The sequence below is a fragment of the Carcharodon carcharias genome, chromosome 3, assembly GCF_017639515.1.
Source record: "Carcharodon carcharias isolate sCarCar2 chromosome 3, sCarCar2.pri, whole genome shotgun sequence".
Taxonomy (NCBI): Eukaryota; Metazoa; Chordata; class Chondrichthyes; order Lamniformes; family Lamnidae; genus Carcharodon; species Carcharodon carcharias.
The window spans coordinates 136,325,155-136,345,577 of NC_054469.1; the positions used below are offsets into that span (position 1 = coordinate 136,325,155).

At 41.3% G+C, this 20,423-nt stretch overlaps 1 protein-coding gene across 1 annotated transcript in view; it reads right to left on the reverse strand.

Annotated features, from left to right (window-relative positions):
* Positions 1-645: 645 nt before the first annotated feature.
* The window catches only part of tomm7 (translocase of outer mitochondrial membrane 7 homolog (yeast)), a 35,074-nt gene continuing 15,296 nt past the window's right edge, over positions 646-20,423 (reverse strand). Inside the window, exons 2-3 of the mRNA XM_041185223.1 lie at positions 16,359-16,407; positions 646-1,282 (exon numbers count right to left, since the gene is read on the reverse strand). Coding sequence (XP_041041157.1) covers positions 1,267-1,282; positions 16,359-16,407 — 65 coding nt within the window. The 3' untranslated portion in view covers positions 646-1,266. The remainder of the gene's footprint in view (positions 1,283-16,358; positions 16,408-20,423) is intronic.

The window sequence follows — 20,423 nt, forward strand, 5'->3', positions numbered from 1 at the left end:
AGGTTGAGAGAGAGCACTGGGTGAATACTGAGCTCCAAAATGGTAACACTAGCATCAAATTGATTACACACTGATTTGGCATCAATCTGTCTACTCTGTATACTTAGAAATAAGGAGAGTTTACGGCACAGGAGGCCATTTGGCCAGTTTGCCTTTGCCAGCCAAAAGAAAGCAATACAGCCCGATTGAGATTATTTTGGTGGATGTTCCCTCCATGTGCATGCCTTACGGATCCCATCTAAGGAAAAACAGCACTCATAGCATTGAAAGACCGATGATAAGGAGTTGAATTTCCTAGCCTTTGCCTTAAAGCCTGTGACCACCAGTTGAATGTTAGATTTTAAAAGCTGCTGGTGCTAATTAGAGTTCAACTTACAGTTTGTGACCTCTTTCCCCCACTGCAGTCCCTTTCCAAATACAGCATGTATCCACATTAGCGGGGGTAGAAAAGAAGTTATTTGGTCCCCCTGTATCACCTGACAACTCATCATGACCGATGTCACTATCACCGGACATCTGTTGTTCTGTTAATAAAATTCACCGTTATATTGATAGATAGTGTAAAATATTGCACTATATCAGGAAAGACAACTAGTACATTTAGGCACTTAGGTTATTATTTTAAAAAGTATTCTGTTTAATTAGTTGCACAGGAACAATGAGTTTATTGTTGGCACAATGCAAACTATTTGAATTGACAAATTTCCATTTCACATTTCCATTGCAACTGTAAAATCTCAAAGCAAAGTTTACAATATGCTTCTTGCACTTGAAAATTACAACACTTTCAAGTAAAGTGTACCCAGGAATTAGAACACTCTAGTAGTTACATCCATTATCTTAAAAACTTAAAACTTTTTGGGTACAGTTAGGTTCTTCACTGTATGCAGCTTTATACTGTGAAGCTTCACATTTTAAAGATGTGCTTACTTAGCATTTAAACAAAGAAAACTGACAAATGTGCATTTAAGCAAATTTCATCCAGCCATTTTTAGACAAGTAGTTTCTCTTTTGATTTGTTTCTTCCCAATGAAAAGTTTTATTTGCAGTGAGTCATATAAATTGAAAAATACCAGTCTCAAACACAGTTTTTTTTAATAGGATAGCAAGATAGTCCATAACTTTTCTGCTGGAAATTCTATTGCTGTAGATCAGTAGTGAACACAGGCACTGAACCTGCCAACTGCAATGGTCTGTTCTTCCCAAATTTTCCACAAATGGCGTTTCCAGTCAAAATGGAAATACAGGTCTTCTGCTGTACTGTTTTCATCCCCATAGCAAACTACAAATCGAAAATAGGATAATTAATTCATCAGAATTCGGATTGTTTCATTCACAATTTCTTTATCTAAATGAACTCATTTATAAATAAAAATAAAGGCTACCCTGATTAAACGACCACAGCCTCCACTTATTACCTTGTGTAATATAACACAGCCTTAAAGGATTAGGACGTATGTAGTCAGGAGCAAATAGCTGAATGGACAGCAAATTGGCTTAAAAATATGGAAAGCAGAAAGAAGGTGCAAAGGGTGCTTTTTCAGGTTGGAAGGAGGTGTAATGCCATACGGCTAACTGCAAAGACCACTGTTATTTATAATTAACATCAATGGTTTGGACTCAAGAACAAGTAAAGCAATATGAAATGGCAGAATAGCTAATACGGAGGAAGAATTAAACATAAAAGAACATTAGAAAATTTGCAGACTTGGCAGTTGTGGAGAAAATGAACTTTAACAGATTAGTGTGAGGTGAGGCACTTTGGCAGGAAAAAATATAAACATAATTTGTACCTTAGAAAATAAGAAATTTAAACAGGGCAGAAGAGCAAAAGGAATCTAAAGATATAGACGAGCAAATCATTAAAAGCATCATTGCGGTTCAGCAAAGCAATCAAAAATGCTAACAAAACACTTGGATTTATTACTACGGCTATAGAATTTGAAAGCATTGAAATTAAATTAAACTTGTGTAGGACTATGGTCAGGTAATCCTTATGAGTACTGTGCATATTTCTAGTCTCCTTACTATAAAAAAGGACACTGAAGCACCGGAGAAATTACAAAAAAAAAATATACAAGGACGATACCAGAACTGAGAGATTGCAGCTATCAGGAAAGATTGAACAGTTGGGGCTTTTTCTTTAGAAAAATGAAGGCTTAGAGAATGACCTGAGAAGAGGTTGTTAAAATTATAATTGGGCTGAAGAGAGTAGATATGAAAACAATATTTCCACCTGTGGAAGAATCAAAAACTTGGCACCATAAATACAAGGTAGTTACTAATAAATTCAATAGGGAAATAAGGAGAAATGTCTTTACTCAGATTGATTTGAATGTGGAACCCTTTACCACAGAAAGTGGTTGAGGCAAAAGGAAACTAGACGAGTGCATGAGAAAAAAGGGAAAGAATGAAATGAATGAAAAGAAAAATGAGGAGGATGGAATGGTAGGAGACTCGTGTGGAGCGAAAACACCAAGACAACCTTCTTGGGCCAAATGGCCGTTTATGTGCTGTACATTCTATACAATTTTAAGTAAATGTCTCTAATAGGTATTAAAAGGTGATTTGTAAAAAAAAGGAAAACGTAACCTAAAAAATAAGCATTAAATAAGATTTCCTTTAATTATCTTAAATCCATTTACAACTAGTAAGAAACAATAATTGCTCATTTATATCCAAAGAGATTTCCACTTGATGGGGTAGGGAGAAAGAAACTACTGCCTCTGGTGGGAGAGTTCAGAAAAGGGGGGCATAGGCCATTCAGGGGTGATGTTAGGGCCACTGAGTATATTCAAGAAAGAAATCCTGAATTTTTTTGATATTAGGGACATCAAGGGGTATGGAGAGAAAGCGGGAATATGACATCGAGATAGAGGACCAGCCATGATCATATTGAATGGCGGAGCAGGCTCAAAGGGCCGAATAGCCTACACCTGCTCCTAGTTTCTATGTTTCTAAACTTCAAGTGAGACTGAAATCCGTCCAAGGAGACTGTCCCTTTGTTTTTGTTCAATAGGGATGCATTTAGCTTCTGCTGTATCTATGGCTCCAATGATCTCCTGTGGGAAATTACAAGGTTGATGTTGTATTGTCCCACCGTGAAAAAAACAGGGCATTTGTGCTGTAATGCATTGTGCCATTGTGCTACTTGATCGATTGTGATTTTTTAAAAACATCACAGCAACTAATTTCTATTTTCCACTCACTTCATAGCAAACCTAAAATAATTTCAGCTTCCTAACAATTAAAAAGAATCAAAGGAATTGAATAAGTCAAATTGCCTTTTTTTTCTATCTGGGCTTGTAGGATCTTTCATCTTTTTCCTGAAAATTCATCCACCTCATAATTAAGCTCATTAGGTTATAGTCACTGGATAAATTAAACTGCACATTCATTATACTGAACTAACAAATATTCTGAGGTTATTTTTAACCAGTGTTTGGTAAATGATGTTCCACATTTCATCAATTTTTCTATGAAAGTTTCAAATCAGTGACTGTGAATATAGTGCTTTCCAAATAACATGCCATCATTTTCACGTGGTCCATCTCTGACACTTCCCTTCCCTTCCTTGACCTCTCTGTCTCAATCTCTGGTGATAGACTGTCCACCAATATCCATTACAAACCCACCGACTCCCACAGCTATCTTGACTACAGCTCCTCACACCCCGCTTCCTGTAAGGACTCCATCCCATTCTCTCAGTTCCTTCGCCTCCGTCGCATCTGTTCCAATGATGCTACATTCAAAAACAGTTCCTCTGACATGTCCTCCTTCTTCCTTAACCGAGGTTTTCCACCCACGGTCGTTGACAGGGCCCTCAACCGTGTCCGGCCCATCTCCCGCGCATCCGCCCTCACGCCTTCTCCTCCCTCCCAGAAACATGATAGGGTCCCCCTTGTCCTCACTTATCACCCCACCAGCCTCCGCATTCAAAGGATCATCCTCCGCCATTTCCGCCAACTCCAGCATGATGCCACCACCAAACACATCTTCCCTTCACCCCCCTTATCGGCATTCCGTAGGGATCGCTCCCTCTGGGACACCCTGGTCCACTCCTCCATCACCCCCTACTCCTCAACCCCCTCCTATGGCACCACCCCATGCCCACGCAAAAGATGCAACACCTGCCCCTTCACTTCCTCTCTCCTCACCGTCCAAGGACCCAAACACTCCTTTCAAGTGAAGCAGCATTTCACTTGCATTTCCCCCAACTTAGTCCTACTGCATTCGTTGCTCCCAATGTGGTCTCCTCTACATTGGAGAGACCAAACGTAAACTGGGCGACCGCTTTGCAGAACACCTGCGGTCTGTCCGCAAGAATGACCGAAACCTCCCTGTCGCTTACCATTTTAACACTCCACCCTGCTCTCTTGCCCACATGTCTGTCCTTGGCTTGCTGCATTGTTCCAGTGAAGCCCAACACAAACTGGAGGAACAACACCTCATCTTCCAACTAGGGACTTTACAGCCTTCCGGACTGAATATTGAATTCAACAGCTTTAGGTCGTGAGCTCCCTCCCCCATCCCCACCCCCTTTCTGTTTCCCCCTTCTTTTTTTTTCCAATAAATTATAAAGATTTTCCTTTTCCCACCTATTTCCATTATTTAAAAAAAAAATATAAAAAACCCCCCACTAGAGCTATACCTTGAGTGCCCTACCATCCATTCTTAATTAGCACATTCGTTTAGATAATATCACCAACTTTAACACCTATGTGTTCTATTGTACTATTGTCGTTGACATCTTTTGATGATCTGCTTCTATCACTGCTTGTTTGTCCCTACAACCACACCACCCCCCCCACCTCTCTCTCTCTCTATCTCTCCGCCCCCCCACACACACACCTTAAACCAGCTTATATTTCAACTCTTTCTTGGACTCGAACTCAAGTTCTGTCGAAGGGTCATGAGGACTCGAAACGTCAACTCTTTTCTTCTCCACCGATGCTGCCAGACCTGCTGAGTTTTTCCAGGTAATTCTGTTTTTGTTATGGCTAAAACATTTCAATTCTTCTGGATGATTGGCCTGTGACTATTTTTGAGAGGTTAACTGATCCTTAAAGGTTTGTACTTGAGAAGATCTTGGATAATAGGAAAAGTTTAATTGCCCATTGTCAAATAAGTTATTTCATTTGCAGTAATCGTGTAAAGGTAAACCATTACTTTTTAGATATCTGTCAAAATCTGCATAATATTAATATCATTAATACAAGTAAGTAACATAATAAATAAAAACAAAGTGCTAGAAAAACTCAGCGGGTCTGGCAGCAATTGTGGAGAGAGAAACAGCGTTAACATTTCAAGTCCAATATGACGTCTTCATAATTGAGAAGAGGTAGAAAATTATGGGTTTCATGCTGTTGAAAAGGAGGAGTAGGGTGGGGAAGTGAAGGTCAGGTAGAACAAAAAGGTCAGGGATAGGTTGCAGGGCAGGAGATTAAATAACAAATGTTTTCATGTTTTTGCTTTCACAGAGAGCTAAACTTTATTCTGCCATTGACGCTTACTTTGGACCAATACTTTGTTTCTTTGCTACAACCATTACCAATCCCTTTGCCTTTTGTTCCATGACATCTTTGTTTTTTAATCTCTCCCATCCTCTAACCTACTCCTGACCTTCCTTTTTGTTCTACCTGAGCCTCGCTTCTTTCTCAACAGCATAAAACCCATCACATTTCTACCTCTCTTCAGTTCCAAAGAAGTCATGTTTGACTAGAAACATTAACTCTTTTCTTTTTCTCAATGGGTGCTGCCAGGCATGCTGCGTTTTGCTGGTACTTTGTTTTATTTCAGATTTCTAGCATCACTTTGCTTTTATTTAAGTAACATAATATTTGGCACTTCTCAATTAAGAATCCACGGGTGCTCAAAATATACACCATAATCTACAAATTTGGCAACTGTTGGCAGCTCCAGGGAATTTTTTGCTTAAAATATTTCGGCTCATATTCTTCAGTAAAAATCCCCTACTCGGAGTTGATTTATTACAGTAACACCAATAGTGTTATAAAAATAGACACTTAAAATGATAAAAATGAAGTGCTGTCTCCTTTTGCTATTTCCCTACTTTGCCCCTATTTCACAAACTTTTTTATACTGTCATATCAGCCATACATTATCACTTTTGAGATTCATTTAACACTTTTGAGATTCATTTAACACTTTCTTATTTCATGTTAGTTTTAAAACTTGCCTCTATTTATTAAATCTCCATTCTTAGGGGTTTTTTTTATTCGTTCATGGGACTTAGGCATCACTGGCTAGGCCAGCATTTATTGCCCATCCCTAATTGCCCTTGTTCAGAGGGCAGTTAAGAGTTAACCACATTGCTGTAGGCCTGGAGTCACATGCAGGCCAGACCAGGTAAGGATGGCAGATTTCCTTCCCTAAAGGGCATTAGTGAACCAGATGGGTTTTTACAACAATTGGCAATTGTCTCATGGTCATCATCCAGAATTCAATTTTGAATTCAAATTTCACCATCTGCCATGGTGCGATTCAAACCCTGGTCCCCAGAGTATTACCCGGATCTCTGGATTACTAGTCCAGCGACAATACAAGCCTCCCCATAGGGTGGTCAAATTTGATACAAAATGGTCTTTAATTGGCTGAATACAAGCTTAAGGCCAAATTTTCCACCAATTAAGTTGCAGGACACAGAAAATCCGCTTGGTCACATGATTGGAGTGATTAATTTCCACTGTCACCTGCCAAGGCAAAATGGTCGCCTGTATATGCACACCGGTCCATGCAGACATCACTTTGCTGCACCTAGCCAGCCAGAAAGTTTTTGTTAAAAGAAAGGCAAGCCCAAAGTGAAAGCAGCAAAGTCTAAGAAAGCAGCCTAAGAAAGGAAATAAGTGAAACAGTCCAAGCAAATTGCAAACATCTGAACCCAAAGGCTCTGAGGGCTACCCCCATCTCTTAGGAAAGAGTTGATCCCTGTCCCGGCACTCGCAGCAGATTTCACGTAGGGTGTATTTGAGATTCATGATAAAGATACTGCTTGGTTTCCTTGCTCAAACCATACAGCATAAAGACTGGATGTATGTTAGATCATGATGTAGATAAAATTGATAGCAGAAGTAGGAATCCCATTCATTTTGTTGGAGGCCACTATCATGATAAATCAAATATTCTACCTCAGCTGTCAGAGTGATGGCTGTAAAACTATGGAGCGCTCAAAACACTAAAGCTGCGCAAGTGCAGCATTGGCAGCAAACACGGCCATTCATTTTATGACAAATATTTTTACAGGTTCAAATACTCAACAAGATAACTTGTCAGCTGCTTAGTGGGCAGGCATTGACAGAACAAGTTATTTTAACAGCAATGAGCATAAGGCTAATTTGGATAATCTTAAACATCATATTTTCCTTTTTACACAGATCACTGGAATGTCTACATAATAGTAATTAAGAGTCATGTATCATAATGGTTCAATTTGTGTTATGCAGTATAAGAATGAACTATGATCTACAAAGAATGAATTCATTTCATCAGCACATTTCAAAAGTGGATCACAAACAATGTTACACAAAGTGCTGTCCTACAACAACAAATTAATGGCTGGAGACAATGGGTGCCAGAACACAGCATAATTGGTATGAAAACTGTACAATGAAATCTGTAAATTACGGACACTTCAGAGACTGGCATCAAGCTATATTTTTTGTTTTGCAAATGTCTTATTTTCAAAACGGTCATGGTAAAATCTCCTGTAAAATTTTTCCCAACAATCTTGAGGAACCAATTAAGATCACAATCAGCATTTAATCAGCTGCAACAATGCTATGATTCCTTCTCCTACTCCAGTTTTGTTTACTTAACTGTTCCACAGGCTAAATTCCCATTTCATTTCATTCCAAACCGCTCTCAATTGGAGCACAGGTAACTTCGGGTAACAGCATTTCTCAGTTCTTTTTACCAGCATTAGGGCAGACATAGGAAATTTAAGGAACAAAACTGAATGAACTGCATGCACAAATTCAGCTTGGAGGGTGTGTCATGGTAGCCACTACTGAGACAAGGCCGCAAGATGAGCAACACAAATATTACAGGTTATAACATCTACAGGAAAAATAAGGAAAATGGTAGCAAGGGAGGAGGAGAGTAGGGTTAGTGATTATGGATGAAACTACTTCAATGGTAAGAGGGGATATAATCAGAGCTAAGCTGGCAGCTTTATGGGTAGAACTAAGAAAGAGAAAATGATTTAAAACTGTAGCAGGAGTTTTGTACATACTCCATTGAAACAGTTGTGAAGTGTTAAATCGAATAAATGCTGAGGTTAAGCATTAGGAAAGGCAGAGTGGTTTAGATGGAGACTTTAACTCATTCCAATTGGCATATACTGACTACCAGATATCAGAAACATAGTGAATTCCTTGAGTGTACTGGGGACAGTTTCTGCAACAATATGTCCTGGAATTTACAAGGGTCCATGCCATATTAGATTTATTTATAAACCAGATTTAGTTAACAACTTAACAGTAAGTGAACATTAATTTAATAGCGATCATATGATGATTGAATTCAGCATAGTGTATAAACAAAAACTTAAAACAGATACTAAAATTCAAGATTTAGATAAGGCTGACTTCAATGTGATGACATAGAGGCTGCCCACAGTAAGCTGTGCAAATCTGTTAATGGGTAAAACAACAGAAGATCAGTGCGATGTGTTCAAAAAAGAATGTAATATGTTACAGCATCAGTTTATACACTGAAGTAGCAAGAGCTCTACTTGCCAAAAGAAAAGCCATACTAAAAACTAAACAGGAAGGGACAATCTGAAACTAAAAGAAAAAAACATACAAAAATGCAAAAAAAAGCACAGAAAGATACAAAGAACAAGAAAGAATAGCAAAACAGACAGTAAAGAGTTACAAAATGCGAATATGAGAAGAAACTTGCAAGGGATATCAAAATATTTGCAATTATATGAAGAAAGGAAGGGTGGTCAGAAACAATATGGGTCCCTTGACAACTGATAACAATGATATTGTCAATGAAAATTTTAAAAATTGTGTACATGCTTCACGTCAGTAATTACAGGAAGAGGTCAGCATGCCAGGAATTCAAAGGAAACTAATACTGAATCAGGAATAGGGACTCACCAAAATTAACTTAAGCAAAATAACAGTAATGAAGAAAATAATGACCAGGAACAGATGATTTCCATCCCAGGGCTAGCTAGGGCATCTGCAAAATTCTATTGATTTTGGAACCATTCCTTTAGGTTGGAAAATTGTGCATGCCATTTAAGAAAGGTGACAGGAAAATTAGAGAATTATAGGCCAGCTAGCCTAACATCTGTTGTTGGAAAATTACTAGCCTGTAATTAAAGATAGAATGACTGAACATCTTGAAAATTTTCAGCTGATCAGAGAGATCAGTATGGATTTGTAAAGGGTGTATCATGCCTGACGAAGCTAACTCAGTTTTTTTGAAAAAGTGACTAAAGTATTGGACAGGGAATGTCCACAGATGTTATTTATATGGACTACCAGAAGACATTTTTTTTTAAGTCCATCAGAAGGGACAGTTAGCTAAAATTAAAGCCTATTGAATTGAAGGCTATTTGGTTTATTCATTCATGGGGCATGACCGTCACTGGAAAGGCCAGCATTTATTGCCCATCCCTAATTTCCCTTGAACTGAGTGGCTTGCTAGGCCATTTCAGAGGGCAGTTAAGAGTCAATCACATTGCTGTGGTTCTGAAGTCACATGTAGGCCAGGTCGGGTAAGGATGGCAGATTTCTTTCCCTGAAGGACATTGCTGAACTAGATGGGTTTTTACGAAATTGATGATAGTTTCATGATTGCTGAGACTAGCTTTATGTTCCAGATTTATTAATTGAATTTAAATACCACCAGCTGCCATAGTGGGTTTGAACCCATGCTCCAGTAGTATCCTGGGCTAATTATTAATCCAGTGGCATTACCACGACGCCGCCATTTCCCTCATATGAATTGGTTATTGAACCGGTTAGGAAATCGGCTGAGCGGAAGGAGACAGAGTAGGGTTAATGGGCAGATACTCTAATTGTGGTGTCCCGCAATGACCTGTGTTGGGGCTCAACTATTCACCATGTCATACTGCAACAAGGAGGAATGATATCTTAGAAGGTTCCTCAAATGAGGCCATATGGGTAGAACTCAAAAACAAAAAGGGGGCAATCACATTGCTGGGAGTGTACTTTGGGCCCCCAAACAGTCAGGGAGAGATAGAAGGGCAGATATGTAGGCAAATCTCAGAGCAATGTAAAAATAATAGGGCAATAATAGTAGGGGATTTCAACTTCCCCAATATTAACTGGGAAAGACAAAGTGTGAAAGGCTTAGAGGGGCCAGAATTCTTAAAATGTATCCAGGAGAGCTTTTAAGCTAGCACATAGAAAGTCCTACTAGAGAGGGGGCTGTGCTGGACCTCGTTTTAGGCAACGAAGCCAGGCAAGTGGTAGAAGTGTTAGTGGGGGAGCACTTCGGTGATACTGGTCATAACTCAGTAAGATTTAGGGTAATTAAGGAAAAAGGCAAAGGTGAACCAGAAACAAAGGTCCTGAATTGGGGGAAGGTCGATTTTAATATGATAAGACAGGATCTGGCCAAAGTGGACTAGGAGCAGCTACTTAAAGGAAAATCTACATCAGAGCAGTGGGATCCATTCAAAAAGGAAATAGTGAGAATGCAAGACCAACATGTTCCCGTAAAGGTGAAGGGTGGGACCAACAAGTCCAGAGAACCCTGGATGTCGAGGAACGTACAGGGTTGGATAAGGAATAAAATGGAAGCTTATGGTAGGTACCGAGGACTCAAAACAGCGAAAGCCCTAGAGGAGAATAGCTAATACAGAGAGTTGCTTAAAAAAGTTAGGAGAGTGAAGGAGGGGCATGAAAAAACACTGGCAGGTAAAATAAAGGAAAATCTAAAGACGTTTTACAAGTATATTATGGGGCAAGAGGAGAACCAGGGAAAGAGTAGGGCCCATTAGGGACCAAATTGGCAATCTGTGAGAGGAGCCTGAAGACGTCAGGTTTAAAATGAATGCTTTGCATCTGTATTCACAATACAGAAGGGCAATGTTGGTATAGAAATCAGGGAGTGGGACTGTGATATACTGGAATGAAAGCATTGAGAGGGAGGGTATTAGCGGTTTCAGTGGGCTTAAAAGTGGATAAATCCCCAGGCCCAGATGAGATGTATCCCAGGCTACTGTGGGAGGCATGGGAGAAGATTGTAGGGGCTCTGACATTAATTTTCCAAACCTCTCTGGCCACAGGAGATGTGCCAGGGGCTGGAGAACAGCGAATGTGGTGCCATTACTCAAGAAGGGTAGTAGGGATAAACCAGGGAACTATAGGTCAGTGAGTGTAACATCAGTGGTAGGGGAACTTTTGGAAAAAATTCTGAGGGACAGAATTAATCTCCACTTGGAGCGGCAAGGATTAATCAAGGATCGTCATCATGGCTTTGTCAGGGGGAGATCAGGTCAACCAAATTTGACTGAATTTTTCGAGGAGGTGACTAGGTATGTAGATGAGGGTAGAGCAGTTGATGTAGTCTACATGGACTTCAGTAAGGCTTTTGACAAAGTCTCGCATGGAAGACTGGTCAAGGCTGCCCATGGGATCAAGGGCAATTTGGTAAATTGGAAAACTAGCTTAGTGGCAGGAGGCAGAGGGTGACGGTTGAAGCTTGTTTTTGTGACCAGAAACCTGTGTCCAGTGGTGTACCGCAGGTGCTGGATCCCTTGATGTTTGTAGGGTACATTAATGATCTAGACATGAATGTTGGAGGTATGATCAGTAAGTTCGCAGATGACACAAAAATAGGTGGTGTGATAAATAGTGAGGAGGAAATCCTTAGGCTACAGCACTGTATAGATGGGCTGGTCAGATGGGCAAAACAGTGGCAAATGGAATTTAATCCTGAAAAGTGTGAGGTGATGCGTTTGGGGAGGACTAACAAGGCATGGGAATACACATTGAATGGCAGGGCCCTAAGAAAAGGGACCTTGGTGTGCATGTCCATAGATCCTTGAAGGCAGCAGGACAGGTAGGTAAGGTGGTTAAGAAGGCATATGGGATACTTGCCTTTATTAGTCAAGGCACTGAACACAAGAGCAGGGAGGTTATGATGAAGCTGTATAAAGCGTTAGTTAGGCCACGTCTGGAGTATGGTGGGCAGTTCTGGTCGCCACACTATAGGAAGGATGTGATTGCATTGGAGAGGGTGCAGAGGAGATTCACTGGGGTGTTGCCTGGTGTGGAACGTTTCAGCTATGAAGAGAGAGACTAGACAGGCTGGGGTTGTTTTCTTTGGAGCAAAGAATGCTGAGGGGGGTACCTAATTGAGGTGTACAAAATTATGAGGGGCATAGATAGGGTGGATAGGAAGAAACTTTGCCCCTTAGTGGGGGGGGATCAATAACCAGGGGGCATTGATTTAATGTAAGGCGCAGGAGGTTTAGAGGGGATTTGAGGAAAAATTTTTCATCCAGAGGGTGGAGGGTATTTGATATTCACTGCCTGAAAGGGTGGTAGAGGTGGGAACCCTCACAACATTTAAGAAGTACTTACATGAATGCTTGAAATGCCATAGCATACAAGGCTACAGGTGAAGTGCTGGAAAATGGGATTAGAGTAGATAGGGACTTGATGACTGGTGCAGACATGATGGGCTGAAGGGTCTCCTTCCATGCTGTAAAACTCTATGACATCTATTAAGGACATAGATGATGGGATAGACAGCCACATCTCCAAATTTGCTAATGTCACAAAGATAGTTGGATTGTAAGCAGTACACTGTATATACTCGAATAATAGTCAATCTTGTGTAAAAGTCAGCCGCCAACTTTTGGCCAAAAAATCCTTAATTTTTCACAATTCATGTGTATAAGTTGGCCCCAGTTTTGGAGGGATAGAGAACAGCATATTTTTTCTTGTCTTTGTTGTACAATGCTACACCAAAATACTGTAAGAACACAAGATATTACCAGTAATTATAAATTTCCTGATGTTACGGTCATACTACCAATGCTATTAGATTATCTACGCTTTAACACAATATCCTCTGGTACCACACTCCATATTATGTCTTATGAAACTATTTGAGATGAGAAATACAATCAGTTATGAAACCATTCAGAGGCGGGACATCAGCAAAACAACAAACGCTACTAACAGTGTTGCCAGATCCAAAACTGCGTTTACACCAATCCCACCCTCTAAACCAGCCAATTGGTAATTTTAATTTCCTGATATTATGGTCATATCTACTAATTCTCTACTACAAGAGACGATGGGAGAGGATGGCACTACAATTAACGTAAATTAAGGTGTGAGATAAATCTTTATTTGTAGATTTAAAGTGGAATATGGTAACTGAGTGCAGTATTGCCTTCAAGAAGAAATTTAGGCTATGGCTACCACTGCCTAGCCTACTGAAAAAGCATGGTGCAGCTTACAGGTAATTGGTAAATATTTTTCATGTTTTAAGATAACTGTTGACCCTCCAACATACAAGGATTTCAACCCCTCAAAGATATTACTCCTGCATAATTTGACCTCCTATGTTATGGTTATTAAGCTGTAGATCAGCCATAATATCACTGAATGGCAGAACACATTCGAGGGGATAAATGGCCTACTCTTACTGTTTAAGGAGTCTTTCAAGTGAAGTTAAGAAGCATTTAAAGCTTTTGTTTAATTAATCTCCTTCACAAAAGGTCTTTTACTTAATTCATGGGATGAAAACTTCACTGGCAAGACCAGGTTTATCCCTAATTGCCTTTGCCATCACCTTAACCGCTGCAGTACATGTAGTGTAGGTACACTCATGGCACTGTTAGGGAGGGAGTTCCAGAATTTTGACCCAGCAGCGGCCGGCAATATAGTTGCAAATCTGGATGGTGTGTGACATGGAGGGGAATTTGCAAGTGATGGTATTTCAATGCACCTGCTGCCCTTCTCCTTTTAGAAGGTAGAGATCGGGAGTTTAAAAGGTGTCATCGAAGGAGGCTTGGCGACTTGCTGCAGTGCATCTTGTAAATAGTACAAACTGCTGTAACTGTGTGGCTGTGATAGAGCAAGTGAATGTTTAAGATGGTGGATGGGGTGCCAATCAAATAGACTGCTTTGTCTTGGATGATGCCAAGCTTCTTGAGTGTAGTAGGAACTATTCTCATCTGGGAAAGTGGACAGCATTCCATCATACTCCTGACCTATACTTTATAGATGGTTGCCAGGCTGAGAGTCAGGAGGTGAGTTGCTCGCCACCAAATTCCAGTCTCTGACCTGCTCTTGTAGCCACAGTATTTATGTGGCAGGGTCAGTAAAGTTTTGGGTCAATGGTAACCCCAAGGTGTTGATGGGAGCAGATTCAGCAATGGTAATGCAGTTGAACATCAAGGGGAGATGGTTAGATTCTCTCTTGTTGGAGCTGGTCATTGCCTGGCACTTCAGTGGCGTAAATGTTACTTCCCACTTATTAGTCCAAGCCTGAATGCAAACATGGACTGCTTGTGTGTCTGTGGAGTCGCGAATGGTACTGAACACTGCAATCATCAGCAAACATCCCCACTTCTGACCTCATAATGGAGGGAAGGTCATTGATGAACAGCTGATAATGGATAGGCCTAAGACACTCCTCCGAGCTCCTGCAACGATGTCCTGGGGCTAAGATGATTCGCCTCCCTGCAACAACAACCATCTTCTTTTGTGCTAGGTATGCCTCCAACCAGTGGAAAGTTTTCCCTGACTCCCATTGACTTCAATTTTACTAGGGTCTCTAATACCACACTCGGTCAAACGTTGCTTATTGTCAAGGAACGTCACTCTCACCTCATCTCTGGAATTTTGGGAGCAAGGAGTGGGCTTTTTCCATCTGTCTATATTTTGCTTAATGATAAAACTGACATTTCTCACACTTAAGGCACAATTCTATTCAAGATATTAATTAGACAATCGGGACATCAGTAGCTTCTGTAGCCACTTAGGATGAAATATCATGCTTTTGTCTTGCAAAATTCATGACATTAACAAACTTATAAGATTAACTGGCAAATGGCTTTCAATACGAATGAGTAAAGTGGAGCATTTTTTGTAGAAAGAAGCCACAAACTGCTTGGATAATGACAGTCTAAATAGGGTAGGGGAGCAAAAGGATTTTGGGGTAGAGATGCACATCACTAAAGGTTCAGATGGCCTTTAAAAAAAATTGTCCAAACACTGGAGGCTGTTTCTGGAGGGATAACAATGAAAAGTAGAGAAGTTCTATTTAATTTATATCAAACCTTGGTGAGACCAGACTGTCACAGTTTTGGTCTCTATATAATAAAAAAGACATACTGTATAGGCATTGAAGGAATAAAAGAGATTTACAAGGATTATACCAGATCTAAGATGATGTAAGTATCACAAACTACTCAACAGGCTAGGACTCTTCTCTCTAGAAAGTGGAGGGTGGGGGTGGGGGAGAGGTGTCACTTATTGGCAATCTAATGAAAAGATCTGACAAAAGTAGACAAGAGTTTTCACTTGTCAGGTAGGCTAAAGCTAATGGCCATAAATATAAGATAGTCATGAATAAGTCCTACAGAGAATTCAGAAGAAACTTCTTTACCCAAAGAGTGGGAAGAATGTGGAATGTGCTACAAGGAATAGTTGAGGCAGATAGCATAGATGCATTTAACAGGAATCTAGGTAAACGTATGAGGGAGAAAGGGATAGAAGGGTATGCTGATTGGAATAGATGAAGAAAAGTGGGAGGAAACTTACTTGGAGCATAAATGTCAGCATCGAACAGCTGAGTCAAAGGGACTGTGTTGCAGGGTTGATGCATTAGCATTTGTAAACATACTGACACATTTGTTCACATTAATCAATTGCTGCAGAAACTGGAATTGTGTCCAATATACAATGGACACTAATTCTTCCAGACTTGAGACTTCAGTAATTGAACCTAAACTTCCCATCTGCGCCCTTCCCCAAACACTGAAAAGGTGATATTGAGAAATTGCTGCAAGGAGAACTGCAGGTATAAAACTACATTTTATCACTCCAAAAATAAACAACAAATTAGGTCTCTTCATTGGAAATACAGGCATATTCCTATATACAAACTAGATACATCCAAATGTTCCAGTTCAATTATTTTTTTCGTAGCACACAGCCTATTAGTTTAATTGCGAGAGCCCTTTAAATCTTTTTGTGTGACTGTACATGAGTAGTAGCTCAAAGGGGCCGACTTGTGCTCAATCTGCACAGGAACTTCTGGGTTGCTGCACAGCTTATAGGGGAACACTGGGTACATTATATTAAGTGACTATTGCAGTTTCAGATATCTACCTTAGAAGGTTGGGTTCTGGCATGCCTGGGTCTCCACCTCTTCTGAAACCTGTAGGAAAATAAAATAAATATTTACAACAAATCCAAACAACCAAGTTTGAAAACATCTGTAATATATTTAAAGTCTAAAGCATAGCCATAATTAAGACTTAAACTTCACATTTCATCAGTCAGAGAAGACCAGTGCACAGCAGAGGGACACTAAATACTATACGTACACTGGCAAACAAAATTGCAGTAATCAACTGCAGGACAGTTGTTGATAAACCAGACATAAAGTACAATAAGGGCTCATAACCAAAATGGTAACTACATTGATACATAAAACAAGAAAACTGACAAATATATCTGAAACAGTACGCATCACTCCCATGGTTTCTGTCACACTGAACCCTTGATTAATTTTTTTGCTTTTCAAGGATAGACGGCACAGAAGTTAACACACTGTCTCTTCATCCCTAGGTTATACTTGCCTACTTAATGCCTTGAATTCTCCTCTCTGCTGGCTTCAATAGTCAGGTCCTGTATAAAAAGCGTTTGACCAATCTTTGTTAATACATATGCTGCAACACAAAACTGCTTGCTACAACACAAAACTGCTTGCGTTCCTGCAGAAAAATACCATTCTCACTCAGAGGGGTTACAGTAAAGGAGAGAAAATGGAAGAATTCAAACGTGGAGCTCTCTCCTAAAGCTGGGGCCAAAGCACAATGCTCCCGCAGAATAGCACCTGATAATACTATGACAGACACTAGAGTATACAGGATTACATAGAATAAAGAACGCAAAACAGGCCATGCAGCCTCACCAGTCCATGATGGTATTTATGTATTACCCCTTCAATTTCGTCCGGCAGAGCTCATTTTCTGCAGAAACCCTCATCCATGCCTTCTTTACTTCTAGACTTGATTATTCCAACACACTCCTGGCTGGGTTCCCATATTTTAACTATGTAAACTTGAGGTCATCTAAAACTCTGCTGCCAATGTCTTAACTCGCAGCAATTCCGGTTCCCCTTTCACTCCTGTGCTCAATGGTCAATATCAGCTCTTGGTTGAGCAACATCTTATTTTAAAAATTCTCATCCTTGTTTTCAAAACTTTCCATGGCTAGCCCCTCTCTTTCTCTATAAACTCCTTCAGCCCCACAGTCTTTTGAGATATCTACGCTTCTCTAATTCTGGCCTCTTGTCAATACCAAGCACAAGTTCTCCACCATTGATGGTCGTGCTTTCAGTTGCCTAGGGCCCATTCTCTGGAACTCCCTCCCTACAGCTCTCCACCTCACTTTCCTCCTTTAAGACACAAAACCTACCTCTTTTACCAAACTTTTGGTCATCTGACCTATTGTCTTCTTATATGGCTCAGTGTTATACTTGGTTTAAAATGCTCCTTTAATGTGCCTTGGGACTTTTGTTTTTATTCCTTCACGGGAGGTGGGCTTCGCTGGCTAGGCCAGCATTTATTACCCATCCCTAGTTGCCCTTGAGAAAGTTGGTGAGCTGCCTTCTTGAACTGCTGCAGTCCATGTGGTGTAGATAGACCCACAGTGCTGTAAGGAAGGAAGTTCCAGGATTTTGTCCCAGCGACATTGAAGGAACGGTGATATATTTCCAAGTCAGGAGTGACTTAGGGGGGGAATTTCCAGGTGGTGGTGTTGCCATCTATCTGCTATCCTTGTCCTTCCAAATGGTAGTGGTTGTGGGTTTGGAAGATGCCGAAGGACACGGACTGCTTCAGAATCTGAGGAGTCAGAAATGGTGCTCAACATTGTGCAATCATCAGCAAACATCCCCACTTCTGGCCTTATGATGGAAGACAGGTCATTGATGAAGCAGCTGAAGATGGTTGGGCCAAGAGCACTGCGCTGAGGAACTCCTGCAGTGATGTCCTGCAGCTGAGATGACTGACTTCCAACAACCATAACCATCTTCCTTTGTGCTAGGTATGACTCCAGCCAGCGGAGAGTTTTCCCCCTAATTCCCATTGACTCGTTTTACTAGGGCTCCTTGATGCCACACTCTGTAAAATACTGCCTTGATGTCAAGGGCAGTCACTCTCACCTCACCTCGGGTGTTCAGCTCTTTTATCCATGTTTGAACCAAGGCTGTAATGAGTGCCCCTTGCGGAACTTGAACTGGGCATCAATAAGCAGGTTATTGCTAAGCAAGTGCCGCATAATAGCACTGTTGAGGACCCCTTCCATTACTTCACTGATGATGGGGAGTAGACCGAATGGGCAGTGATTGGCCAGGTTGGATATGTCCTGATATTTGTGTACAGGACATACCTGGGCAATTTTCCACATAGCCACGTAGAATGCCAGTGTTATAACTATACTGGAACAGCTTGGCTAGGGGCACAGCAAGTTCTGGAGCGCAAGTCTTCAGAGCTATTGCTGGAATATCATCAGGGCCCATAAACTTTGCAGTATCCAGTGCCTTCAGCCATTTCTTGATATCATTTGGAGTGAATCGAATCGGCTGAAGGCTGGCATCTGTGATGGTGGGAACCTCCGAAGGAGCCCAAGATGGGTCATCCACTCAGCACTTCTGGCTGAAGATTGTAGCAAATGCTTCAGCATTATCTTTTGCACTGATTGCTGGACTCCTCCATCATTGAGGATGGGGATATTTGTGGAGCCTTCTCCTCCTGTGAGTTGTTTAATTATCCACCACCATTCACAAGGATGTGGCAGGGCTGCAGAGCTTGGATCTGATCTGTCGGTTGAGGGATCCCTTAGCCCTATCAATTGCTGCTTATGCTGTTTGGCATGCAAGCAGTCCTGTGTTATAGCTTCACCAGGTTGACACCTCATATTTAGATATGCCTAATGCTGTTCCTGGCATGCCTTCCTGTGATCTTCAACAAACCAGGGTTGATCCCCTGGCTTGGTGGTAATGGTGGAGTGGGCCATGAGGTTACAGATTGTGTTCGAGTACAATTCTGTTGCTGCTGATGGCCCACAGCGCCTCATGGATTTCCAGTCTTGAGTTGCTAGATCTGTTGAAATCTATCCCATTTAGCATGGTGGTAGTGCCACACATGATGGAGGGTATCCTCAATGTAAAGGTGAGGCTTTGTCTCCACGACGACTGTGCGGTGGTCACTCCTACTGATATTGTCACGGACAGGTGCATCTGTGGCAGGCACTGAGGTAAGGATGAGGTCAAGTACGTTTTTCCCTCATTGGTTCCCTCGCCACCTGCTGCAGACCCAGCCTAGCAGCTATGTCCTTTCGGACTCGGCCAGCTGTCCGTAGTGGTGCTACCGAGACACTCTTGGTGATGGACATTGAAGTCCCTCACCCAGAGCTCTTGCCGCCCTCAGTGCTTCCTGCAAGTGGTGTTCAACATGGAGGAGCACGGATTCATCAGCTGAGGGCAGAGGTGCGTGGTAATCAGCAGGAAGTTTCCTTGCCAATGTTTGACCTGATGCCATGTGACTTCATGGGGTCCGGTGTCAATGTTGAGAACTCCCAGGGCAACTCCCTCCTGACTGCATACCACTGTGCCACAATTTCCGGCTGGTGGGATAGGACATACCCAGGGATGGTGGCAGTGGTGTCTGGGACATTATCTGTAAGGTATGTTTCCGTGAGGATGACTATGTCAGGCTGTTGCTTGACTAGTCTGTGAAACAGCTCTCCCAATTTTGGCACTAGCCCCCAGAACTTTGCAGGGTCGACAGGGCTGAGATTGCCATTGTCATTTCTGGTGCATAGGTCGATGCCGAGTGGTCCGGCCGGTTCCATTCTTTTTTTGTGACTTTGTATCGGTTTGATACAACTGAGTGGCTTGCTAGGCCATTTCAGAAGATATTTAAGAGTCATGTGGGTCTGGAGTCATGTATAGCCAGACGAGGTAAGGGCGGCAGATTTCCTTCTCTAAAGGATTTTAGTGAACCAGATGGGATTTTACAACAATTGACAATTGTCATCTTTAGACTTATTGAATTCAAATTCCACCATTCGAACCCGGGTCCCCAGAGCATTACCCTGGGTCTCTGGATTACTAATCCAGTGACAATACCACAATGCTATCACCTCCCCCTTAAGTTAAAGGCT